At 41.4% G+C, this 22,768-nt stretch overlaps 1 protein-coding gene across 18 annotated transcripts in view; it reads left to right on the forward strand.

The window, feature by feature from the left end:
• OSBPL6 (oxysterol binding protein like 6) overlaps positions 1 to 22,768 on the forward strand; it is a 215,300-nt gene that overhangs the window by 127,450 nt on the left and 65,082 nt on the right. For 17 of the 18 annotated variants that reach the window (XM_060105973.1, XM_060105975.1, XM_060105971.1 and 14 more), the window contains one exon: positions 19,955 to 20,041. In XM_060105973.1, the coding sequence (XP_059961956.1) occupies positions 19,955 to 20,041 (87 nt within the window). Of the gene's footprint in view, positions 1 to 19,954; positions 20,042 to 22,544; positions 22,676 to 22,768 lie in introns of those variants that run through there. The other variant, XM_060105983.1, reaches the window with a different exon arrangement.

Below are 22,768 nucleotides of genomic sequence, written 5' to 3' on the forward strand. Positions count from 1 at the left end.
AAGGGGCTTCCTAGCGTGCAGAAACTTTTCCTCCTTCACAGCTCCCTCCCAGAGGTGCAGGTCCCATCCCTATCCTTTTGTCTCTGTTTTTTCTTTTTTCTTTTGCCCTACCCAGGTACGTGGGGAGTTTCTTGCCTTTTGGGAAATCTGAGGTCTTCTGCCAGCGTTCAGTAGGTGTTCTGTAGGAGTTGTTCCACATGTAGATGTATTTTTGATGTACTTGTGGGGAGGAAGGTGATCTCCACATCTTACTCCTCCACCATCTTGAAGGTCCCCCTCTCTTTTCCCCCGTTCTATATGTTGAAGTATATTGCCTAGTTTCTAGAAGTACACACATCAGTTATCTGATATTCCATAGTACAGACTTGGGTCTTGAGACAGCCAGTTCCACATGAGAATTCATTCTTTTAGATGGTGGGAATGCATTTCTGGGGTTGTTTCTTAAGGAACCCTCAGTCTACAAACCCTGTCAGAACTCCCTCTCCTATTTCTAGCAGAGATTTTAAGGGAATCTGTAAGAATCAGGGTTTCCTTGTGTGTATATCTTTCACAGATTCTAGAGCAGATATTGCTCTCCTAGGGAATTTTTGACATTGGTGTTTTTGTTATAGAAATCAAAGAGGATATCTACATTCTGTTCATTAGAAGCAGTTACACCATTAACTATATCTGTGATTACACACAGCTATAATGTTTATTGCATTACATTTTTAGAGTTTAAAAAAATTAAGAGTACCATGAATGAAAACACATTTATGTTAAATTCCTACTGCATGCTGAGATGCTTTCTAAGTTTGCAGTTTTACTTTACCCTTCAACTTGCCTCTCTGTCCTTTCTCATTATGGCTTCTTCATTTTTCCCTTGCCCTGGGCATTTAAATTGAGAGACATTTTAAGCAGCATGGCCTTTCTGGCTGCTGAGGGAAGGAAGGGATGGACCCCGTTCACCCTGGAGAATTATGGCAAATGGAAAAGACTGCTGACTGCTGCAGAAACATCTGTCATGCACTGTTGAGCTGCTGTTGCACCTGAGCTCTGGGGTGAGCGTGCTAAACAACAGGGAGGAACTGAGATCCTGGTCTGCCAGAGGACGTGTAAAGGTGGAATGTGTGACTCCTGGCTGGCTTGTGGATGGAAGGTTTTATGATGGGAATAAAGGAGCACGTCTGCAAATTGATAATGAATTCTGGAAAAGTAAGAGACACTGTTCAAATGGTTATTATTCTTTAAGGAGAGAGTTTACTTTCATTCTTGTTTATCTCAGCAGGTGGAAACTCTCCCAAATACTTTCTCCTCTGGTTCCTTCCTGTCTCCTCTTTTGTGTCTGTTAATCCCCCTCAAGGGAGAGAAGAATAAAGAACAATTACAGTTCTTTTCTCTCCCCGTCTCATCACTTCTTAAAATCCAGTATTAACTTACGGAAATCAGAAATTCTAAGTGATCTTGGGATATAATATGATGTAGTGTATTTTCATGCATCTATTTTTGTGTGATGGCTGTTTTCATAGTGAAGGGACATAGGGAAAGTGATGAAGTAGTCTTCATTGAATGTTACAATTCTCCTGATTTGACTGATATCTGTGTAGATGGTGCCAAATTGCAAAGTCCATCCCTCTTTCTCTCCTAAGTTGATCATATTGGTAAAGGGTCTAGCACACAGCGCATACCATACAGTGGTCCCTTACTGCACCTTTCTTGCCTGTCCTTCCCAAGTTCTAGTCCTAGATCACTGATTACTTGATTGGGCATCTCTCCTCGTTGTCACCTTAAATCAGTATGTATAGGGCTTCCCTAGTGGCGCAGTGGTTGAGAATCTGCCTGCCAATGCAGGGGACATGAGTTCGAGCCCTGGTCTGGGAAGATCCCACATGCCGCGGAGCAACTGGGCCCGTGAACCACAATTACCGAGCCTGCGTGTCTGGAGCCTGTGCTCCGCAACAAGAGAGGCCGTGATAGTGAGAGGCCCGCGCATCGTGATGAAGAGTGGCCCCCACTTGCTGCAACTAGAGAAAGCCCTCGCACAGAAACGAAGACCCAACACAGCCATAAATAAATAAAATTTAAAAAAAATCAGTATGTATAAACCAGTTTGCTGTGAGGGTAATCATTCTCTCACGGACCCAGGGTCAAAGCCATTCCTTTCTTCTTTGCCTCTCCTACATTCAATAGGTTAACAAGTCCTATTGATTATTTCCTCCTTCATAATATCATAATTTCTTTCTAATCCCACTGTCAGCTCCCCAGACCAGACTCTCGTCACCTCAACCTGGGATCCTGCAGAGTGCTCTTGCCTCACTGGCTCCTTATGACCTCCTGAGATCGAATTTCCTGAATCTGGCAGATTCATGCCCAAAATCCTTCAAAGACTTTCAGTTACCTACATGATTAAGGCCAGATTTCTTTACTTAGTATCCAGAGACCACCATGATCGGATCCAGCCTCAGTGTCCCATTTTCCTCCCAACCTGTACAGTCTTGTCTGCTTATGGTTCCCAAACCTGCCTTATCTCCATCTCTGCCCTTGTCTTTCCTGCACGGAATTCCCACCACCCTCCTCTCAACCTGATACCTCCCTATGCTTCAAAGACCAGCTCATGTGACACTCTCACTGGCCACTCAAACCCACGTTGAACTTTCCCTTCTCTAAACTTTATAGAACTTCTTGACAATATTTGACATTCATTATCTTTTTATGTACTGATCTCCTCAACTGTATTGTGAGCTCCTTTAAACAGACTATGCGCTCTAATTCTTCAGAGACAAGCCTTGCCCCTCAAATATTTTAATGTATCCTAGAGGATATTTTTAAAGACCTGCAACAATATTAGTCTTGTCTTTTTATTACAGATTTTACATTCCGGGTTTATTTGTCCTCTCCCTTCTTCCTTCCTCATAGATAAGTAAAACAAAGAACATCTGTCAAGTGCATAGTAGGAATTGGCAGCCCTTCCTGTCACTAAATTATGTAGCCCAGCAGGTGAAGGAGGGAGAGGAGATGGGAAATGAAGTGATTCAGTGCCCCTGTGATTTCACTGTTTTTTCACCAAGGAGAGGGTCAAGGCCCCACTTAGTATTTAACAAGTTGGAAGACTTTAGTAATTGCTCCATTCACACTTTATTCAAGTCTGGTATTAGATGTTAGAATATCTAACAAAATTGGCTGTGTGTGTGTGTGTGTGTCTGTGTGTGTGATCAACTGTGACTCTTAAACTGCAAGGTATATACTCCCTACAATTTTCAAAGAGGAAATAGGTTGATTAGACATCTAGGACTTTTGTATAAACCAGCATTTCCCGAAGTATGTGCCAAGGAACGTTTGTCCCTTGACATGCTGCATGAATAGAGGGTCTGCTGTCAAGTAAATCGGAGAAATGCTGAACACAATCTTTTTTTGCAATTTTTTAAATTAATAAATTAAGGACACCGATAAATCCTGCAGTCAGAACTTGATTTAACTGAGCATCACTTGAATTTGATAGATCATGGAACTTTTTTATTTCCCTAAGGTTTGGTTGTTGAAAATCCCGATTCTTCTTTCTATTTCAAAATGGGAAGGTAAAGGAACACGGGGCCCAGATTCCAAATGGCAACTAGACTGGGCTCAGGAGCAGCTTCCCCTTTAGATGGGGCATTTACTTTCTCATCAGCCACAATCTCTCCTTCTCCTTATTGTATTTCAATACTTCATGCTTCCTTCCTGGCCCTTGAAAGCATTTGAATTGACAAACCCTGATCCGGGGTGTCAGGAAGTCAGCCACAATAATATTTAAGTGACCAGGGGTGATCTCCACTTAGATGTTAAGAAGGCATCTTAAACTTAACATGTCCGGACTTCCCTGGTGGCACAGAGGTTAAGAATCTGCCTGCCATTGCAGGGGACATGGGTTCAATCCCTGGTCCAGGAAGATCCGACATGCCGCAGAGCAACTAAGCCCGTGCGCCACAACTACTGAAGCCCGCACACTCTAGGGCCTGCATGCCGCAACTACTGAGCCTGCGTGCTGCAACTAGAGCACACGTGCCTAGAGCCCGTGCTCCCCAACAAGAGAAGCCACCGCAATGAGAAGCCTGCGCACCGCAATGAAGAGTAGCCCCCCGCTCACTGCAACTAGAGAAAGCCTGTGCGCAACAATGAAGACCCAGCATGGACAAAAATAAAAACAAACAAACAGCAACAACAACAACAAAGCTTTAACATGTCCAAAACTGAACTCTTAATTTCCCTCTCAGATCTACTCCTTCCCAGTCCCCCTTATCTCAGTAAACAGCAACGCTGTCCTTCCATTTGCTAAGGCCAGAAACCTTACCAGGAGCCATCCTCGACTCCTCTCTTTTCCTCACACCCCACTTCCAGACCCTCAGCAAATCCTGTTGGTTCTGCCTTCGGGATGTCCCTGGAATCTGACCTCTGCTTCCCTCCTCCTCCCCCTCCACCCTGGTCTGAGCCACCTTATTTCTCACCCAAACTATGGCCATAGTCTTCTAACTGCTCTCTGTGCTTCTACCTTTGACCAACATACAGGTCATTTTTTACAAAGTAGTTAGAGTGATCCCTTTAAAACCTAAGTCAGGGCTTCCCTGGTGGCGCAGTGGTTGAGAGTCTGCCTGCCGATGCAGGGGACATGGGTTCGTGCCCCGGTCCGGGAAGATCCCGCATGCCGTAGAGCGGTGGGCCCGCGAGCCATGGCTGCTGAGCCTGAGCGTCCAGAGCCTGTGCTCCGCAACGGGAGAGGCCACAACAGTGAGAGGCCCGCGTACCACAAAACAAAAAAACAAAAAAAACAAAAAAAACCTAAGTCAGATCAAGCCTCTCACCTGCTCCAAGGTCTCCAGTGGTTTCCCATCTCTCCTGAAATATTTGAATTGCTGACCGTTGTCTACAATGTTATTTGTAACCTGGATCTGCATATAGCTCTCTGGTCCCATCTCCTACCACGTTCCACTTCACTTAGTTCTCCCCAGCATTTTCCTTCAATGTGCCAAGCAGGGTGCCACCTCAGGGCCTTTGCATTTTTGGCCCCCCTCAGACCATCTCGCTTTTCTTCCAAGTATCCCCATGTGTGCTCACACATTTGAATCATTCTCCAAATGTACCCTTTTTGGGTAGCCTTCTCCTGCTCTCCCCTGTGTATCCACATCACTCACTGTACACTTAACCAGCTTTTATTTGTCTTCAGAGCATTAACCACCACCTGACATGTTACATATTTATCTGTTTTTATTTGTATCCTCTTCCTCTATTGCGTATCACTGCAGTGTAAACTCGCTGGAAACAAGGGTTTTATTTTGTTAATAATGTGTCCCTAGCACCTCCTACAGTTCCTGGCATATGATATGGCTCAGAATATATTTGAATGAACAAATGAATGAGGAGTTGGCATGGAGAGGAAGATTGTGGACCAGGTTCCAGAGGCCTTGGTAGCTGTGAAGGAATAATCATGCAGTTGGGAGATGATTAGTAGGAGAGAAAGTAGTATAGTTGGGAATTCTGAGTCTCTCCAGAACAGTGGATTTTGAGAGTAGAAGAGGGATGGTCCAGAGGTAGCAGAAGGTACCAGGAGAGCACAGACCCTCCTGCTTGCTGCTCACGGTGATTGTATGGTAGAATAAATGGCTGAGGCTTATGAAGGCAGTGATATCAAACAGAAGCAAAGCATTGGGAGCATTCTGCACAGATGTTAAAAATATTGGTGGGGTGGGAGATAACTCTGTTTCAAAACAAGAGTTGTTTCCAGTTTCTCATAGTACTTATTTTACAGTAATGTTATGTAATTGGCTAAGTTTATGGCTGGCTGACTGGATTTTGTTTGTTTGCTTTGATAATTACCCTTATGATTACATATTTTAGAGAATTTTTTACAATATACAAGACTGGGGCCACCCTGTAGAGACAGTTTCAGTAGTTTGGGATCAGCCAAGGATCTACATTTTTTAAAGTAAGGCCCCTGCTTAGAACCAGTGATTATTTTTATTTGTGTCACTATCAAGTCATTTCAGAAAATCAGATACTATTCCTCTAAGAACTTGGGATTTGGAACACATAATTACCAGGTGATAGTGTCCATTACTAGAGTGAATTGTTATAGCTCTACCGGGTTAGACATTGTAAATGCTCAAGTGACTCAATCTTTTTTTTTTTTTGCGGTACGCAGGCCTCTCACTGTTGTGGCCTCTTCCGTTGCGGGGCACAGGCTCCGGACGCGCAGGCTCAGTGGCCAGGGCTCACGGGCCCAGCCACTCCGCGGCATGTGGGACCTTCCCGGACTGGGACACGAACCCGTGTCCCCTGCATCGGCAGGTGGACTCTCAACCACTGCGTCACCAGGGAATCCCTCAATCTTTTTGTTTAATGAAAAATTAAAGAAAAAAAATACCAGCTATTCCTTATAATGATTTAAAGTTTACAGGAGTTCAGAGATCATAAAATAAAGAACTTTTTAAAGAAAAAATGATATTATTAATCAGTCATAGGAAGCTGGTAGTTAATCTTCTTGCCAGTTGTTAATAAAATATATATTCAGTATTATGGTCAATCATTCCAACTAATATAAGATATCAATTACATGGGTATCTAAAAATGTTTCCTATACATAATCAACAATAGTTAACAAAACCAACCATGGCTCATTCAGTTAATGTCCTGACTGGTAACATGTGAAGGCTGGTAACATGTGAAGGCTGTCCCAAGCAGTGATTCAGTGAGACTTATGTAACCATGGGCTGGTTTACCACCATATAACCACCCAGTTCTGATATCAGCAGCATCTGCTATTTTTGCAATGTTCAGTATTAGTGAAGAAGGTATCTAGAAAACCAGAAAATAAAAATGTTCCTCATCAGTGACTATACTTTATGTACAGGGTTTTCATAACAAGTTTTCTTCTTGGACAAACAGGTATAAAAATATCCCCAGTATATATGTGAACTGACTTGAAATATTTTTCTTCCAATTGAACCTCTGAAGCATCTTCTTCAAAGAGCTTTGCTAAATGAAATAACCAAATTACTGCTTTGAAATACAGTATCTTTATTTTCTGAATATGAAACCTATTTCCATCTTTGGGTTGTGAAAAATATAATGATCCTCAAACAAAAATTTTCTCATTTCCAGAGAGAAGAATTCAAGCATTCTTGATTTATACCTAACCTCCAATTTAAATCATCCTCAGTCTTATCAGTGAAGAGGAATATAATTTGAAATCTGCCAGTATCTAAATAGAAAAATCGTAGAATTCAGTGGATCCAGGGATTTGCTGGATGACTCTGGGACCCAGCTCTCAGTTCAGAGAGAAATACTAACCTAACATGAAAATCTGCAGTGTCCTCACCATAGTGATGCTGGTAAATAAAGCCCTTGGTGCTACGTATGTTTAAATTCCTGACTTGCTTCCAATTTAGGCTTTTGGGGATTCCACTCATCCCAAGAAACCTAACTTTTAGGACTTAGGACCAGTGTCGATAGGCAAATAATATCCACTTGCAGAAACTCACACTATGACCAACTTTTGTGACTTAGGTACATTTTGTAAATTGGGTGTTCTGAAAAGTCTAAATATTAGGGAAAGTTCATGAATTATAGATCAACACCAGCAACAGCTGACATCTCATGAGTTCTCACTGTGGAAGGTTGAACTACCATCACCTTTTTCAGAAAACTAAACTCTGGCATAAAGTGGTGAAATATCTTGGCCACAGCTAACAAACAGCTAAGACAGGGTTTGCTCCCTGGAAGCCTGATTCTGGACCCCTTTTCTTGACCACTTCACTATTTGCTCTGTGGTAGGGCTTGATAAGCTGGAATGTCTAGGGGAGTAAAGGCCTTCTGTACTTGTCTAAGTGAACTTCGTAAGGCAGCATTTGTCAGTTATTTTTGAGTTATGCATTTCCTCCTCATTTTTTTTTCACTCAGCAATAACAGTGATTTTTCACAGCCTCATTGGCCTGGGAAACAATAGACCAGAAGGTACATAGACGAAAATGTTAATAATTATTGTGAAGTACTGGTATCAAAGGTGAATTTTATGTTCCTTGTGCATTCCTGAATTTTACATTTTCTGTACTTTCACTACATGTATTGCTTTTGGAATGAGAAATTCTGATCATTTATTTGTTTACTGAAACCTGCAATTAGCCTTTTCCATGAAACCAAATGAGCAGCCCCACAGATTTCTTGCTCTCCCCTCCATTTGGATATCGCTGCCACTTCTGCTTGGTGTTTACAGTATGTGTTCAGTCCATGTCAAATGTGCTGCAATTGAGACCACTGGAAGGAAATTTGCCACCTGGCACTCAGACGCTCATTACCCACAAGTGATTTAGAACTCAGCATTATCTGAGAAAGAATCTGTTCGCTGCTTGCCCTGGTATGTTTGCCAGAACACTTTGGCTCTCTTGGCCTGCCTTAGTTTCTCACTTAAGAAGTTATCTTATTACCTTGAGCTGGCTGGTTTGGGTCAGCATGTTTATAGCAGCAAGGTTGTGAACACCAGAGGGTCTCATTCGTAGGTCGTTGACAAGGTCTGGGAATCTGTTGTTTATAGAAGCTTCCGCAGGAGACTGTTATTCACCCAGGTTTGGACATCATTGCTATTACAGAGTACATTTTCAGGTGTTTCATTAGGACTATAAAAACATCATCCCAAAGGACCATAAGTTTACAAAACTGCTTTATTTGATTTTCGACTTGGACAAATAGAAAATTTTAATATCCCTCTGACTAGCATACACGGAAACTCTCCTGGGCTGTAATTAAAATACTGCCACAAAAGTAAAAGTAAAGGAAAGCCCCATGCATGTTGTATACTTTAAAGTGCCAGACTTCTTGACCTCAAATCCTAATTAAGGGCAGATTTTGTAATAATGGCAATAGCCAGTGTTGGTGAGGTTTCAGGGAAATGGACACTCTCACACACTACTGCTAGGCATGTTAATTAATTCCACTTTTCTGGAGGGAAACTTTGCAGTGTGTATCTAAAGTCTTTTAAAAAGTCATACCATAGGACCTGGTAACTCAGCTTCTAAGGAAACAACCAAAGATACATGTAAAGATTTCTGTGCAGAGATGTTTGTTAAAGTATGTTTATGGTATTAAAAAATTAGAAAAAAACCTAATATTCAACAAGAAGTTAATTTAATAACCTATAATAACCTATCTCATAGCCGTACAATGGAATATTGCATAGCTGTTAAAAATGCTTTAGAAGAGGGCTTCCCTGGTGGCACAGTGGTTGAGAGTCCTCCTGATGATGCAGGGGACATGGGTTCGTGCCTGGTCCGGGAGGATCCCACATGCCGTGGAGCGGCTGGGTCCGTGAGCCATGGCCGCTGAGCCTGCGCGTCCGGAGCCTGTGCTCCGCGACGGGAGAGGCCACAACAGTGAGAAGCCCGTGCACCGCAAAAAAAAAAAAAAAAAAAGTGCTTTAGAAGAATATTTAAAGCTGTGGGAAAATGATATATTATTAAATGAAAAACACCCAGCTATTAAATTGAAAATATAGTGTAATTCCAATTTTGTTTTTAAGAATTGAGGGTATATATGCATTAAAAAAGCTGAAAGCATGGGCCTCCCTGGTGGCGCAAGTGGTTAAGAGTCCGCCTGCCGATTCAGGGGATACGGGTTCGTGCCCCGGTCTGGGAGGATCCCATGTGCCGCGGAGCGGCTGGGCCCGTGAGCCATGGCCGCTGGGCCTGCGCATCCGGAGCCTGTGCTCCGCAACGGGAGAGGCCACAACAGTGAGAGGCCCACATACCGCAAAAAGAAAAAAAAAAAAAAAAAAAAAAGCTGAAAGCAGATATACCAAGATATTGGAAGAGTTTATTGCTGGTGGTGGGCGGTTTTAATTTCTTTTTTTCTTTTCTGTCCGCTCCCCTCAAATCTCTGCAGTGGATATGTATTGCTTCTGTAGTCAAAAATGTATATTTTTAAAGGTCATATTTTATGAGTTAATGTGCATATGTATGTAGCTCTAAAACAGTATTTGGATATAGTAAGTACAGTTTAAGTGCCATTATTTTAATAATAAAATTGTAAGCCTTAATTCTGTAAGCATAAGATTTAAAATTAAATGAATTTGAAGGATATGCCAGATGGGAAACTTAGAACAAATTTTTAAAACCATTTTTGAGGTGCTGAGGTAGAATGGGGGCCACCCTTTGCCCTCTTAACTATCTATATTTATCTCATAGTAATTTAAACATGTTGTCCAGAAAGTGGGAACTTAGACACTATGTATCTGATAGCAAATATTTGTTCATTCTTTCATTCAGCAAATATTTATGGGTACATACAGGCAAGTCATAGATATATCTGCTCTGAGTTTACAAGTGTAATCAAAGCAAACCCACTGTGCCTCAAATATACATACATAAGTGTTATATATGATTTTTTTTTTGCTTGTATTATTAGCAAAATCATGGGAATGATTATCACACTGAAAACCTTTGTCTGTTCTGGATCATTTTAATAGCCTTGTAGAGAATTACAAATTAACTTGACTTTAGTGTCCTTTTCAAGTCATACAGAACTGTTCTCCTGCCTTTTCTATTAACTCTACACGTTCCAGAGCCTTTGCTCTTGAAGTGGCTTTTAGTGTTTGTCCCTTTTATTTGCCATTCAGTTATAATCGCTGTAATGAAGTATGATCATATTTGCTGGGGTTTTCAGTAGCTTTGTTGCACGTTTGTGAGTGCAACAGGTAAGGATTAAGCCCACAGGTAAGTTCTGGTTCTAGTGTTGCTGAAAGGCAACCATGGGAATTAAAGAGCTGTTTTTTCATATGCCTTTTACCACGTCATAGTCAGGATTGCTCAACTACTCTTGGCTATAAATGGACCACTTGATGGGTCCTGACTGTATTTCTTACAATACAGGGTTTCCAGCAACAGACCGCTTCACTGTGGGGTCATAGTTGTTGGTTCTTAACGAGTTTCGTGTTTCTGTGCAGATACAGGAAGAGTGGAGAATTTGATGACTGCTGGTTCTCCCTTCAGGGTTTCCCAGGTGTGCTGTGTGGAATTTTCCCAGCCACTATTTCTAAAATTTTCTGCTTTCATTCATTTTAGTGGTGCTTATATGGAGATTTATTATTAATGCAATTCTGCCATCTTTCAGTGAGAGTAAGATAACTGTTACTATAGAGAAAGTAGTAGAATTACTACTTCTTCAGTCATGGCCTTCTGGCTTTGGTGATTTTAATATTTTATGCTATTCCAAAAATAATAAAAATAATTCCTTGAAGGACATTATTAAGAAGGCAGCAGGCAAGTCCGTGCACCACTTCTGCTGTAGACATTCAGAGGGATGCAGAATGTGCATTGCCATCCGCTGCTGTTGCTTTCCCACTGGCAGGTATCTAGGGCATCTGTCTCTACTCACTTTGTCAGCTTTCTCAGTAAATTCCGACGCTCTGGTCATGACATGGTGCTGACTATGGTTGCTAGATTGACCAAGTAACATAATGGCCATGTCAGGTATGGATTCTTTGCCTTCAAATGGGTACTCAGGTGTGGTACACCCGCAAGGTGTTTGAACACATCTTTCTGTGGAAATAAGAATGCATGATAATCCTGAACATTTATTCTTACAGCATTTATAACTGAGCTGTTAGCTACCATTTATGGAAAGCCTGCTGTGTGACAGCATGTAGGCAGCACTGTCCATACACTGGGTGCCAACTCAGTGACTTGCAATGTTTTCCAAGCTAGACATTAACACCCCCATTTTACAGATGGAAAACATGGAGGCTGAGAAAGTTTCATGATCTGCCCAAGGCACATGGTAAATAGCAGCATGGGGGTTGGTATGCTTGTCTGTGTGACTGCAAAACTCATGTTCTTTTCTCTGCATCAGACACTGCATTCTTGAAGTAAAAGCTAGCTGACGTGCTCTTAGTTTTTGAAACTTGGAAACAAACCTCCAGGTTGTACCATATTTAAGAGTGCTGTAGCCTTTTTTGTTTGTTTTACTCATTTCTGCCCCTCTGTTTCCATGAAAGGTTGTGGTAGATGTGTTCAGTTAGTCTTGAGGTTAAACACTACTTGAAATTGCTGTAATTTTTTGTCATCTAACATTAGCTTTAACTTTAGTAGAGGGTAGTATTTAAAAGCTTGGAGTCCAGAGGAGAATCTTGATTTCCATTCCAACTCCAATACTTATTGACTCTGTGTCATTAACCTTACTGTGCCTCTCTCTGTTCAGTCAGCCATAAAATAAATTTAATAGTTAATTAGTTAAAGGCTTTTTATGAAGACAGAATGAAATAATCCATGGAAAGCATAGAGAGAGGGATATAGGAAGCAGTAAATATTAACTCTCACCACCATCATCATCATCAACACTATAAAGGTTATTAGTATCACTGAAATAGTGTTGCTATGTCAGAATTAGGTAGAACTAGAAGAGAGACAAGCCTAACAGCCAGAAGCTTGAATAAGAAAATACTTTAGAAGTTTATAAATCATTTTGGATATTTTTCTTTGAAACTATTTTATGTAATTCATGAATAGAAAAATAGCTTAGATAAAATAATAAGACAAACAATTTCAACGGAGTTAACATTCAGAGAGTAATGGTCCAGTTCTCCTTATTACATCTTAAATTTGTACGAAAAGTGAGTCTGTACAGAGGTTGGTAACCACAACCTAAAATATTTCCAGCAGTTCTTTTACATCTTTAAAATGAAATTAAAGTAAACGACAGGCTGGACAAACCAAGAGACTCATTCAGCAGTTCTGTGGACTTTCCTTTTGAGAGTCATGTTTCTCTCTGCGGGAGTCGCAACTAAACTGTTCAGCTATTGTTAAATGTCTCATTGTCTGTTTACCCACATCTTTGACACCAGGTAAACCAGACTTTAGTCATGTTGGCAGATTTCCACTTGCTGCCGAGGAGGTATTGAGATCAGTGGATGCTACCTGGGGAACAAACTTTTACCAAATTAAAGAGCTGCAGTGAAATATGTGTGCTAGACTCCTGGTTTTAAGCTAAGTGTGCATCAGTTCTCTCTGAGCAGGGAGAACAAAGGACGGGTGGTACTTCCACCTTCTCTGTGTGTTCTAAGGTCCTTAAAAAACTGATCTGGAATGAACCTAAGTTCATCAGTTGTCACAAATGGTACCACTCTGGTTGGAGGTGTTGATAATGGGGGAGAGCTATGCATGGGTGGGGGCAAAGGGTATATGGAACATCTCTGTACCTTCTCAGTTTTGTTGTGGAGTTAAAACTGCTCAAGGGACAAAAAAAAAAAAAAGTCTTAAAGAAAAAACACTGACCTGGAAATTAAGTTGTAATTTTAGTATTTGAAAGAAAACTTGATTTTAAAAGAATAATTAACAGGTTTATGTAACCCTTTAGTTAACCTGCTTATATAATATGTATAACACCTTGAAGGTACGTGGCATGTGTTTCCAAGTCACCATGAAAGAATATGAAAATAGCCAGCTTGTGAACAAAGGTCCAAAGAAGTACAGCACAAATTTTGATATTAAAGGAAACGTTATGAAGATTTAATTTGTTACTGAAGATGTTGCCACATTACATTTTTTTGGGTTCTCCATTGACGAGTCACAGCTTTAAATCTAATAAACAAGAGCTCTGTGATTAATTCACCAGATGTTTCTATTTTAAAAGTCCTTATTTTAAAATGTTTTCAAAAGTTCTATTCTATTGGAGCTGTGATTTTGATATTTCCAAGATGAAGCTAGAAGGCAGTTTTATACCTGATCTTGTGTTAATGATTGCTGAGGGACTGTTCTCTACAAATTAATCAGAGAGCACTGAAAAATTCTAGAAATTGACTGGCTATGGTATGCAGGGCCTTGTGCTAGGGGTAAAGGGAGTGGGATACCAAGGTGAAGATGAGCTGGTTCTTACTTTCATGGAGCATCCAGTTGAACTAGAATCCAAGACTGAGTATGACAGATTTGCAAACTGTCTTCTTCATATCTGCAGTATTAAAAACGTAGCATTCAAGTACTTAGATATTTCATTAAAAATAATGGGGCTTCCCTGGTGGCGCAGTGGAGTCTGCCTGCCAATGCAGGGGACACGGGTTTGTGCCCCGGTCCGGGAAGATCCCATATGCCGCGGAGCGGCTGGGCCCGTGAGCCATGGCCACTGAGCCTGCACGTCCAGAGCCTGTGCTCCGCAATGGGAGAGGCCACAACAGTGAGAGGCTCTCATACCGGGAAAAAAAAAAAAAAGAGTGGTTGTGTGTGTAATTACAAAACTTCAGGGATATACTTTTGGCTTTTATTTAAAAACCATGAGTTTGAAGCCAGTTCTTAAGGTAGTGGATTAATTTTTTATTATTGGATAGATGATACGTTCGAATAATATACAAATATACAATATACTGCACAAGTTTGTTTAAGAGCTTTTGGCTTCTTATCATTATGAAAATTAAATGAAATAGCTTTTTTTTTTTTTTTTTTTTTTCTTTTTGCGGTATGCGGGCCTCTCACTGTTGTGGCCTCTCCCGTTGCGGAGCACAGGCTCCGGACGCGCAGGCCCAGCGGCCATGGCTCACGGGCCCAGCCGCTCCGCGGCATATGGGATCCTCCCAGACCGGGGCACGAACCCGTATCCCCTGCATCGGCAGGCGGACTCTCAACCACTGCGCCACCAGGGAGGCCCGAAATAGCTTATTTTTTGAAGCTAGTTACATTTATAATAATAGGTATCAGCCGGTAGTTTTATAAATCATGCTTTACTTTTTCAGTAAAATATATACGTATGTTTGTGGTAATAAAAATATTCATGTACTTACTGTATCTTAGTAAACATTTTTATAATTCTCTGTTCCTTGGAAAATCAACAAAATTTGGGATTTGGATTGTTCATTCAGTTTACATGTGTACTATATTATAAATGTTTGAAATGAATGAACCTCTTACTTTTCTTTCCTAATATGAACTTTTGTAAAATCGGGTGGAGAAAAGACTAATATTGTGTTTCTTGTGACAGGTACTGCAGTAGGTATTTTACAGATGCTGTCCTGGTTTGTTTGGTCACTAACCCTTCTGACCCACAAAATCCCAGCAACATTTTAAGTATCCCCAGATCTCTATATAGAGACAAAACTCATTTTTTATCACACTTTAAATATCCTAAATTGATTTCTGTTTCTGTGGCTTGATTTGTAAATTAGGCAATTTACTTTCTTCCACCTGGCTGAGTTCCTGAGTTAATCCTTTATTTCTTGCCTGCATAGTTGCTAAGGTCAGGTTTCTTTCCAAGTTTTGCATTTCTTACCATGTTTATTTGTTGGGGGGAGGGGGAAGCCGGAGGCAATGTTATGTGTATTTTATTGCCTAGCCATCTGCAAGTGTGAAGATAGAGAAGGATCCTTATGTTATGTATCGTCTGAAAAACTCCACTATACATTAGTGAGAGAATGAGAGTAAAAAAGGCAAATAACATCTTGGTATTGTTATAAAAACAGTTTTCACCTTGCACATGCCCTGAAAGGGCCCTGGGGACCTCCAGGGCTCATGGACAACCTTTTGAGAAGCACTGCTGCAGAAGCTAGAGGGGTGGGGACAGTGAGTAACAGTGGGGTGGGAACTTTGACTGCTTTTCTTTTTTTTTTTTTTTTTTTTTTTTTTGCGGTACGCGGGCCTCTCACTGTTGTGGCCTCTCCCGTTGCGGAGCACAGGCTCCGGACGCGCAGGCTCAGCGGCCATGGCTCACGGGCCTAGCCGCTCCGCGGCATGTGGGCTCTTCCCAGACCGGGGCACGAACCCGCGTCCCCTGCATCGGCAGGCGGACTCTCAACCACTGCGCCACCAGGGAAGCCCTTGACTGCTTTTCTATATTTCTATGCTGTACTGGAATTTTTTATAATGAGCATGTATTACTTTTGTCATTTTTTTTTTTTTTTTTTTTTTTTGCGGTACGCGGGCCTCTCACTGTTGTGGCCTCTCCCGTTGCAGAGCACAGGCTCCGGACGTGCAGGCTCAGCAGTCATGGCTCACGGGCCCAGCCGCTCCGTGGCATGTGGGATCTTCCCGGACGGGGCCATGAACCTGTGTCCCCTGCATCAGCAGGCAGACTCTCAACCACCGCGCCACCAGGGAAGCCCACTTTTGTCATTTTTAAACACAAAAAAGAGAATGAAGGGGTGTGAGAGGAGATGATTATATCCTAGGAAGTAATACAATTTTTACTTCAACAACAATTCTCATTTTAGTGCCTAATTATATGATCTCAGACGAAATCTAAATTTCATATTCAGCTGCTATGTTTTAAATAGGATCCCATACAGAATATTACATGAACAAGTAAATAATGCAAGTCCCAGGTCATTTGTTCCCATTGTCTTTTTTTTTTTTTTTTTTTGCGGTATGCAGGCCTCTCACTGCTGTGGCCTCTCCCGTTGTGGAGCACAGGCTCCGGATGCACAGGCTCAACGGCCATGGCTCACGGGCCCAGCCGCTCCGCGGCATGTGGGATCTTCCCGGACCTGGGCACGAACCCGTGTCCCCTGCATCGGCAGGTGGACTCTCAACCATTGTGCCACCAGGGAAGCCCCGTCTTTTTTTTTTTTTTTTTTTTTTTTTGAGTATAATTGCTTTACAATGTTCTGTTAGTTTCTACTGTACAGCAAAGTGAATCAGCTATATGTATACATATATCCCATCCTTTTTGGATTTCCTTCCCATTTAGGTCACCACAGAGCACTGAGTAGAGTTCCCTGTGCTATATAGTAGGTTCTTATTAGTTATCTATTTTATACATAGTATCAATAGTGTATATATGTCAGTCCCAATCTCCCAATTCATCCCACCCCCTCCTTTCCCCCTTGGTATCCATACGTTTGTTCTCTATGTCTGTGTCTCTGTTTCTGCTTTGTAAATAAGATCGTCTATACCAATTTTTTTAGATTCCACATAGATGCGTTAATATATGATATTTGTTTTTCTCTTTCTGACTTACTTCACTCTGTGTGACAGTGTCGAGGTCCATCCACATTTCTACAAATGACCCAATTTTGTTCCTTTTTATGGCTGAGTAATATTCCATTGTATATATGTACCACATCATTCAGAGTAATAATAGTAAAGATGATCCAAAATCTCAGAAATAGAATGGAGAAAATACAAGAAACATTTAACAAGGACCTAGAAGAACTAAAGAACAAACAAACAGTGATGAACAGCACAATAACTGAAATTAAAAATACACCAGAAGGAATCAGTAGCAGAATAACTGAGGCAGAAGAACGGATAAGTGAGCTGGAAGATAGAATGGTGGAATTCACTGCCACAGAGCAGAATAAAGAAAAAAGAATGAAAAGAGTTGAGGACAGGGGACTTCCCTGGTGGTCCAGTGGTTAAGAATCCACCTTCCAATGCAGGGGACTAGGTTTCAATCCCTGGTCGGGGAACTAAGATCCCACATGCCACGGGGCAACTAAGCCTGTGCGCTGCAACTGCTGAGCCCAGAGCCGCAATGAAGGATCCCACATGCCGCAACAAAGTTCCCGTGTGCCTCAACTAGGCCCCGATGGAGCCAAATAAATACATAAAATAAATATTTTTTAAAAGAAAAGAATTGAGGACAGTCTCAGAGACCTCTGAGACACCATTAAATGCACCAACATTCAAATGATAGGGGTCCCATTGTCTGTTAAATATCTGAACACACACTCCCTGTTTTTCTCTCTGTAGTATGCCTTTGATTCTGAACCTCACACAAAAGGCGCTGGCGCTGAGTATGTCGAAGCTCAGTCCCTTGTATCATTTTTCCCTGCTAATTCAAGTGAACCTGGGAATGGAAAGATCAGAGTCCCATTTAATGCTTAAATTGTCCTTGGACACTTCAGCTGTCAGATTAGGAATTCTCACCATCCCTGCCCAACTTTGTATTTGGCCCCAAAGTATCTGTTCTTATTTCTTCTGCTTCCTCACAAGTTGGAGAAATAGGAGCAATTCCTAAGTCTTTCACTTCAGTTATTTTCTTTCTAATAAATGACTTAAAAAAGCATTCAGGTAGGATTTAAAAAATTTACGATCAGACTTCTTGTTTTCAAGGTAACAGAAATAACCAAAAGCTTGAAAACCTAGAGAAATTAGAATAAATTGGCTCAGGTTAAAGTGTAATTTTCTTTATGAAAAAAGCAAACATTAATCTGATAGTTTTCTAGTGAGATACTAAAAAAAGACCTTAATAAGTAAATAAAATCCAACTTTGTCTATTGAAACAATGAAATGTTATAACTAGAGGAGAAATGTTACATTTTCAGCCTATATCTAAATATTAACTCCATTGAATTATCCTTTAATGTCTTTCAGATTTATCCTTTCATATAAAGTGATGTATATTTTTTGCACTAAAAAAATAGAAAAAAATTAAGAAAAAATTAAAAATCATCTATAATCCCACCACCTCTATACAGCTACTGTTAACATTCTGGAATATATTTTGATTATATGTTTAACATCATCATATTCTACATACTCCTCATAGCCTGATTGTTTAGTTGACAGAACATCATGGCTATTTTTTCATACCAATAAACAGAAATTCGTGTTGTCACTTTGATTCACTGCATGTTATATCCTTATAAGTCTGTACTATTCTCATATGTATTAGATTTTTTAAAAATTTTTATTTATTTATTTTTGGCTGCATTGGGTCTTCATTGCTGCATGCGGGCTTTCTCTAGTTGCAGTGAATGGGAGCTACTCTTTGTTGCGGTGCGCGGGCTTCTCACTGCGGGAACCTCTCGTGGCAGAGCATGGGCTCTAGGCGCGCGGGCTTCAGTAGTTGTGGCACGCAGGCTCACTAGTTGTGGCTCACGGGCTCTAGAGTGCAAGCTCAGTAGTTGTGGCGCACGGGCTTAGTTGCTCCATGTCATGTGGGATCTTCCCGGACCAGGGCTCAAACCCTTGTCCCCTGCCTTGGCAGGCAGATTTTTAACCACTGCGCCACCAGGGAAGCCCTAGATTTTTTTTTTTACTATAATAAAATAATGCTTTAGTAAGCATTAGAAGCATTTAGTAAGCATTTAGAACACATCTGTTCCTATACCTTTCCATACCAATCTGATCATTTCCTTAGGGTAAAGACTTAACTGTGGGATTGCTGGGTCATTGCGGCAGGTACTTTTTTTCCCAAAGACTTTTTAATACAATTGCAAAATTCCTCTTTAGAAAGACTCTACCCAGTTTATACTCCCTTTCCCCCAACGCTGATCTATTCTTGAATGTAATGGGTTTTTAAAAAATCATTATTATTTTGGTTTTCACTTCTTTGAAAACCTCTGTGGTTGAAGTTGAACATCTTTTCAAATGTTCTGCACAAGTTGCCTGTTCATATACTTTGCCTCTTTTCCTGTTGGAATGTCATCTCACTGATCTGTGAATGCTCTTTATAGTCTTTGTAAAAGACGTCTACTGCTTATTATATGTGATGAATTGTTTTCTTCTCTGTGCATTTAAGAATTGTCATATTATTATAATTATAATAATTATAATATTATAATATATAATTATCCTATAAGGATTATAAGAAACTCTAGAGACTAAATGGTATTAAGGCTCTGGGCTTTTTGATGTAGACCTTTCTCTTTGTCCCCTGCCATTGGAGAGATGAGCAAATATTTCTATGTAAGGCTAATTGTCTAAGTAGTAGGTGTGCCACCATTCTCATAGTTATAAAAATGTTGAGACATATTCCATGTTTTTTTTTTTTAATATATGTGTTCTCTGACTCTTTCTCTAAGACTGAAACCAGCGTTGCAGCAGAAATTCACCAGCAGATCCATAAGGGGAGAAAACAAAATCCTTATCCTCGCATTTTTCTTACAGTTGTTGCTACCTTTGGTCCCCTCAGGAACTTGTGATGTTTAATATAGCTCACTGTTCTTACTGTGATCTGTGTGGTCTCACCCCCATGTCCATTGACATGAGAAATGGGTTCTCTAACCCTAGGCTGTATTTCCATGTATTTTCAGAGCATCCACATACTGGAGAGGACTTCTTCCTCTAGCACTGAACCCTCTGTAAGTCGGCAACTGCTGGAACCGGTCCCCCTCTCCAAGGTCAGTGACAGAATGTGTTGCTTTCTCGGATGGTTGGATGCCTGGCCTGTGGCCAGTTGAACAAATACCTCTTACACCTGACTCCCCTAAGGTAGCTGTGACGCCCATTGTAGAGCTGCTCCTTCACTTCTTTCCGTCACCAGGATGTAGGGTTGCTTTGCCCTGCGTAAGGAGGAAAGAGATGAAAGTGTATTTGCTGGGATGTGCAGGGTTACATAGAAATGTCCAGAATTCTCTTTATTTTAAGGGAAAAGGGCAAGAGAAACTCTTTGTCATTCCCTGTTGGTAAGATGAGCTAATATTTCTATATCGAGGTTATAGAAAAAAAATCACTGGGTCCAGCAGTAACAACAACAACAACAGGTACAGTTGTTTCCCATGCACTGCACACCAGGTGCTATACTAAGTGCTTAGATACATGTTCCCATTTACTATAATCCTTATGAGCAGTTCCATGCAGTGTAGGTTTTTATTACATTTTACAAGTATGGAAACCAAGAGTTAGTAACTTGCCCAAAGTCAAAAAAGCTGCTAAGTAGCAGAGCAGGGATTCAAACTTAGACTTGTTTAAGCTCTACCCCACCTGCAGAGTAAAACAGTCCCTAGCTAGAGGGGCTGTTGTACATTCAGGGTTCCAGTCCCCTTCTCACATCTGGCCTTCCTAGCAGTGAGCTCTGGGGAGAGCCCTGCAGACTACTAATGAAGACCTTTTCTGTTTCATGGAAGCCAGTGTCCCCTCCCCTTCAGCTTTCTCTTCCTCGGACTAGGAGAACATCTAAATTCATTTATGTCTAAAATGCAAAAATCACAAAGAAAAGTCAAGGAGACACCATCCTACTCACCCCCCACCCCTTGCTCGATTCCCTGAGATTTTCGGTGGGTTGGCTCTCCTACTGAGAAACTCAGAAAATAGAACGCATGGGGATTTTGAATCCAAGTATAAAAGCAGCACTTTAATCTCCCCGAAAGGTTAACTTCTAAGTATGTATAAGTGATCCATCCACATTGCTTTTTCTATATTAAACAGAATCCTTTAGGAAAAGAACGCTCTACTCTACTACTATATTGTAGAATACAGACATGTGTACCTCTTTACACTTTGAAGGCATTACAAGCTATAAAGTTTATTCCATCAGACAGGAGTAGACTGATCAACTAAAAAAGGGGGAGTTATTAAACTATTTTTAAAAAACTTTGAAATGAAAAATGATCTTACTTCTATTTGAATGGCAAACAGAGAATGTCTACTTGGTAAATGTGACGACTAATCTCTTTGAAACCTCAGTCCTCTCTTATACACAGCTAAAGGACAGAGAGAATAAATATTGATTTAGGGGTGATGGAGAAGGCAGCTAACATTGAGCACCCACTTTGATCCAGGCACTGGATCATCCTCTCAGTCAGTCCCCAACTCGATGAAGTGAGTACCGATATCATTCTCATTTCGTTGGTAAGGAAACTGAGACTTGGGGTATGTATGAGTAAGTTGTCCAGAGTCAGATAGCTGTGAAGTATGTGACATTTAGAGCAGTGGAAACAGAGAAAGGAAGACTTGTAGAATGAGACACAGAAATGGAAAGGAGACGTGCTGGTATTAAAACAACAAGTAGGGAGCGACACATACACATGACTTGCTCTGGCCACTGCTGGTCCACCAGCTACATCTCCAGCTTCTTGGGCATTTCACTTCATACTCCAGCTGCAGCCACCTGCATGCAGTTCCCTCCGGCCATGCTCTTTCTCTCCTCCACCGTTGGGCATCTGTTTCTTCCACCAGGCCTGCAGGAATGCTGTCCTGCTCCCTTCCCCTTTCTTCATTTAAATAAACTCCAACTTCTTTTAAATTAGGCCCACAGGAACCCTTTCTCAAGTGCTGGCCATTGTCTCCCTCAGCCCCAGGCTGTCTTGTGTAGCCCGTCTCTGTACTTACCACACTCATTACTTTATTTCACATTCTTCCTTTATGTCAGATTCCCTAGGACAACCTGAGACTGAGCTTAGGGTGCCTGTGATTTATGGAGGAAGAGCCCTTAGGAGGAAAGGGGTGAGCGAAGAGGTTAGGACAGGTGTCGGTGCTAAGCAAGAGGGGGTTCCAGCTGGAGTCCACCCTCAGCCTGATCCCACAGTGAGCTCTGGAGCATGAGTTACGTCACAGAGTTGGACTCACCCTGAGGCAAGAAGGACTTTTCATTCCCTCAATTGTTTGTACCCTTGTGTCCTTCAGTCCTTGAGAGCCATGGGGGAGGGTCATGCTACAGCATAATTTCCCAGGTGAAGGCCCCAGCTTGGCCAAACAGCAATTCCTGGTAGAAGAAGGAAGCTGTTAGCCTTAGCAGTTCACAGTGCTCACAGCAGCTGGGACGTAGGTCAACTGGCCTGATACAGGGATCTGGGTAGGGCACCAACAGTATCCACTTCCCATTACTCCTCCGTGCAGCTGCCGGCTTGGACCTTGCTGTACAACTAATACTCTTGTTGTGTTTTTGTGTTAATAGATAACACATCTCTTGGGACCCGATGAAATCAGAGAATCCCATCCAATCCAGACACAATAGCATCTCACCATCTCTCAGCCCCTTTGAGAGAAGATGGGCTTCCTGGGCACTGGTTGGTGGTGGAAGAACATTGTTTGAAGTACACATACTCCTGTCTCAGGATTTTTCCAGTTTCTTTGTTTGGTGCTTTCACCTCCTAAAGCCTTCCATGTATCCCCCACCCACTCACACA

Source organism: Mesoplodon densirostris, chromosome 8 (assembly GCF_025265405.1).
Source record: "Mesoplodon densirostris isolate mMesDen1 chromosome 8, mMesDen1 primary haplotype, whole genome shotgun sequence".
NCBI classification, from domain to species: domain Eukaryota; kingdom Metazoa; phylum Chordata; class Mammalia; order Artiodactyla; family Ziphiidae; genus Mesoplodon; species Mesoplodon densirostris.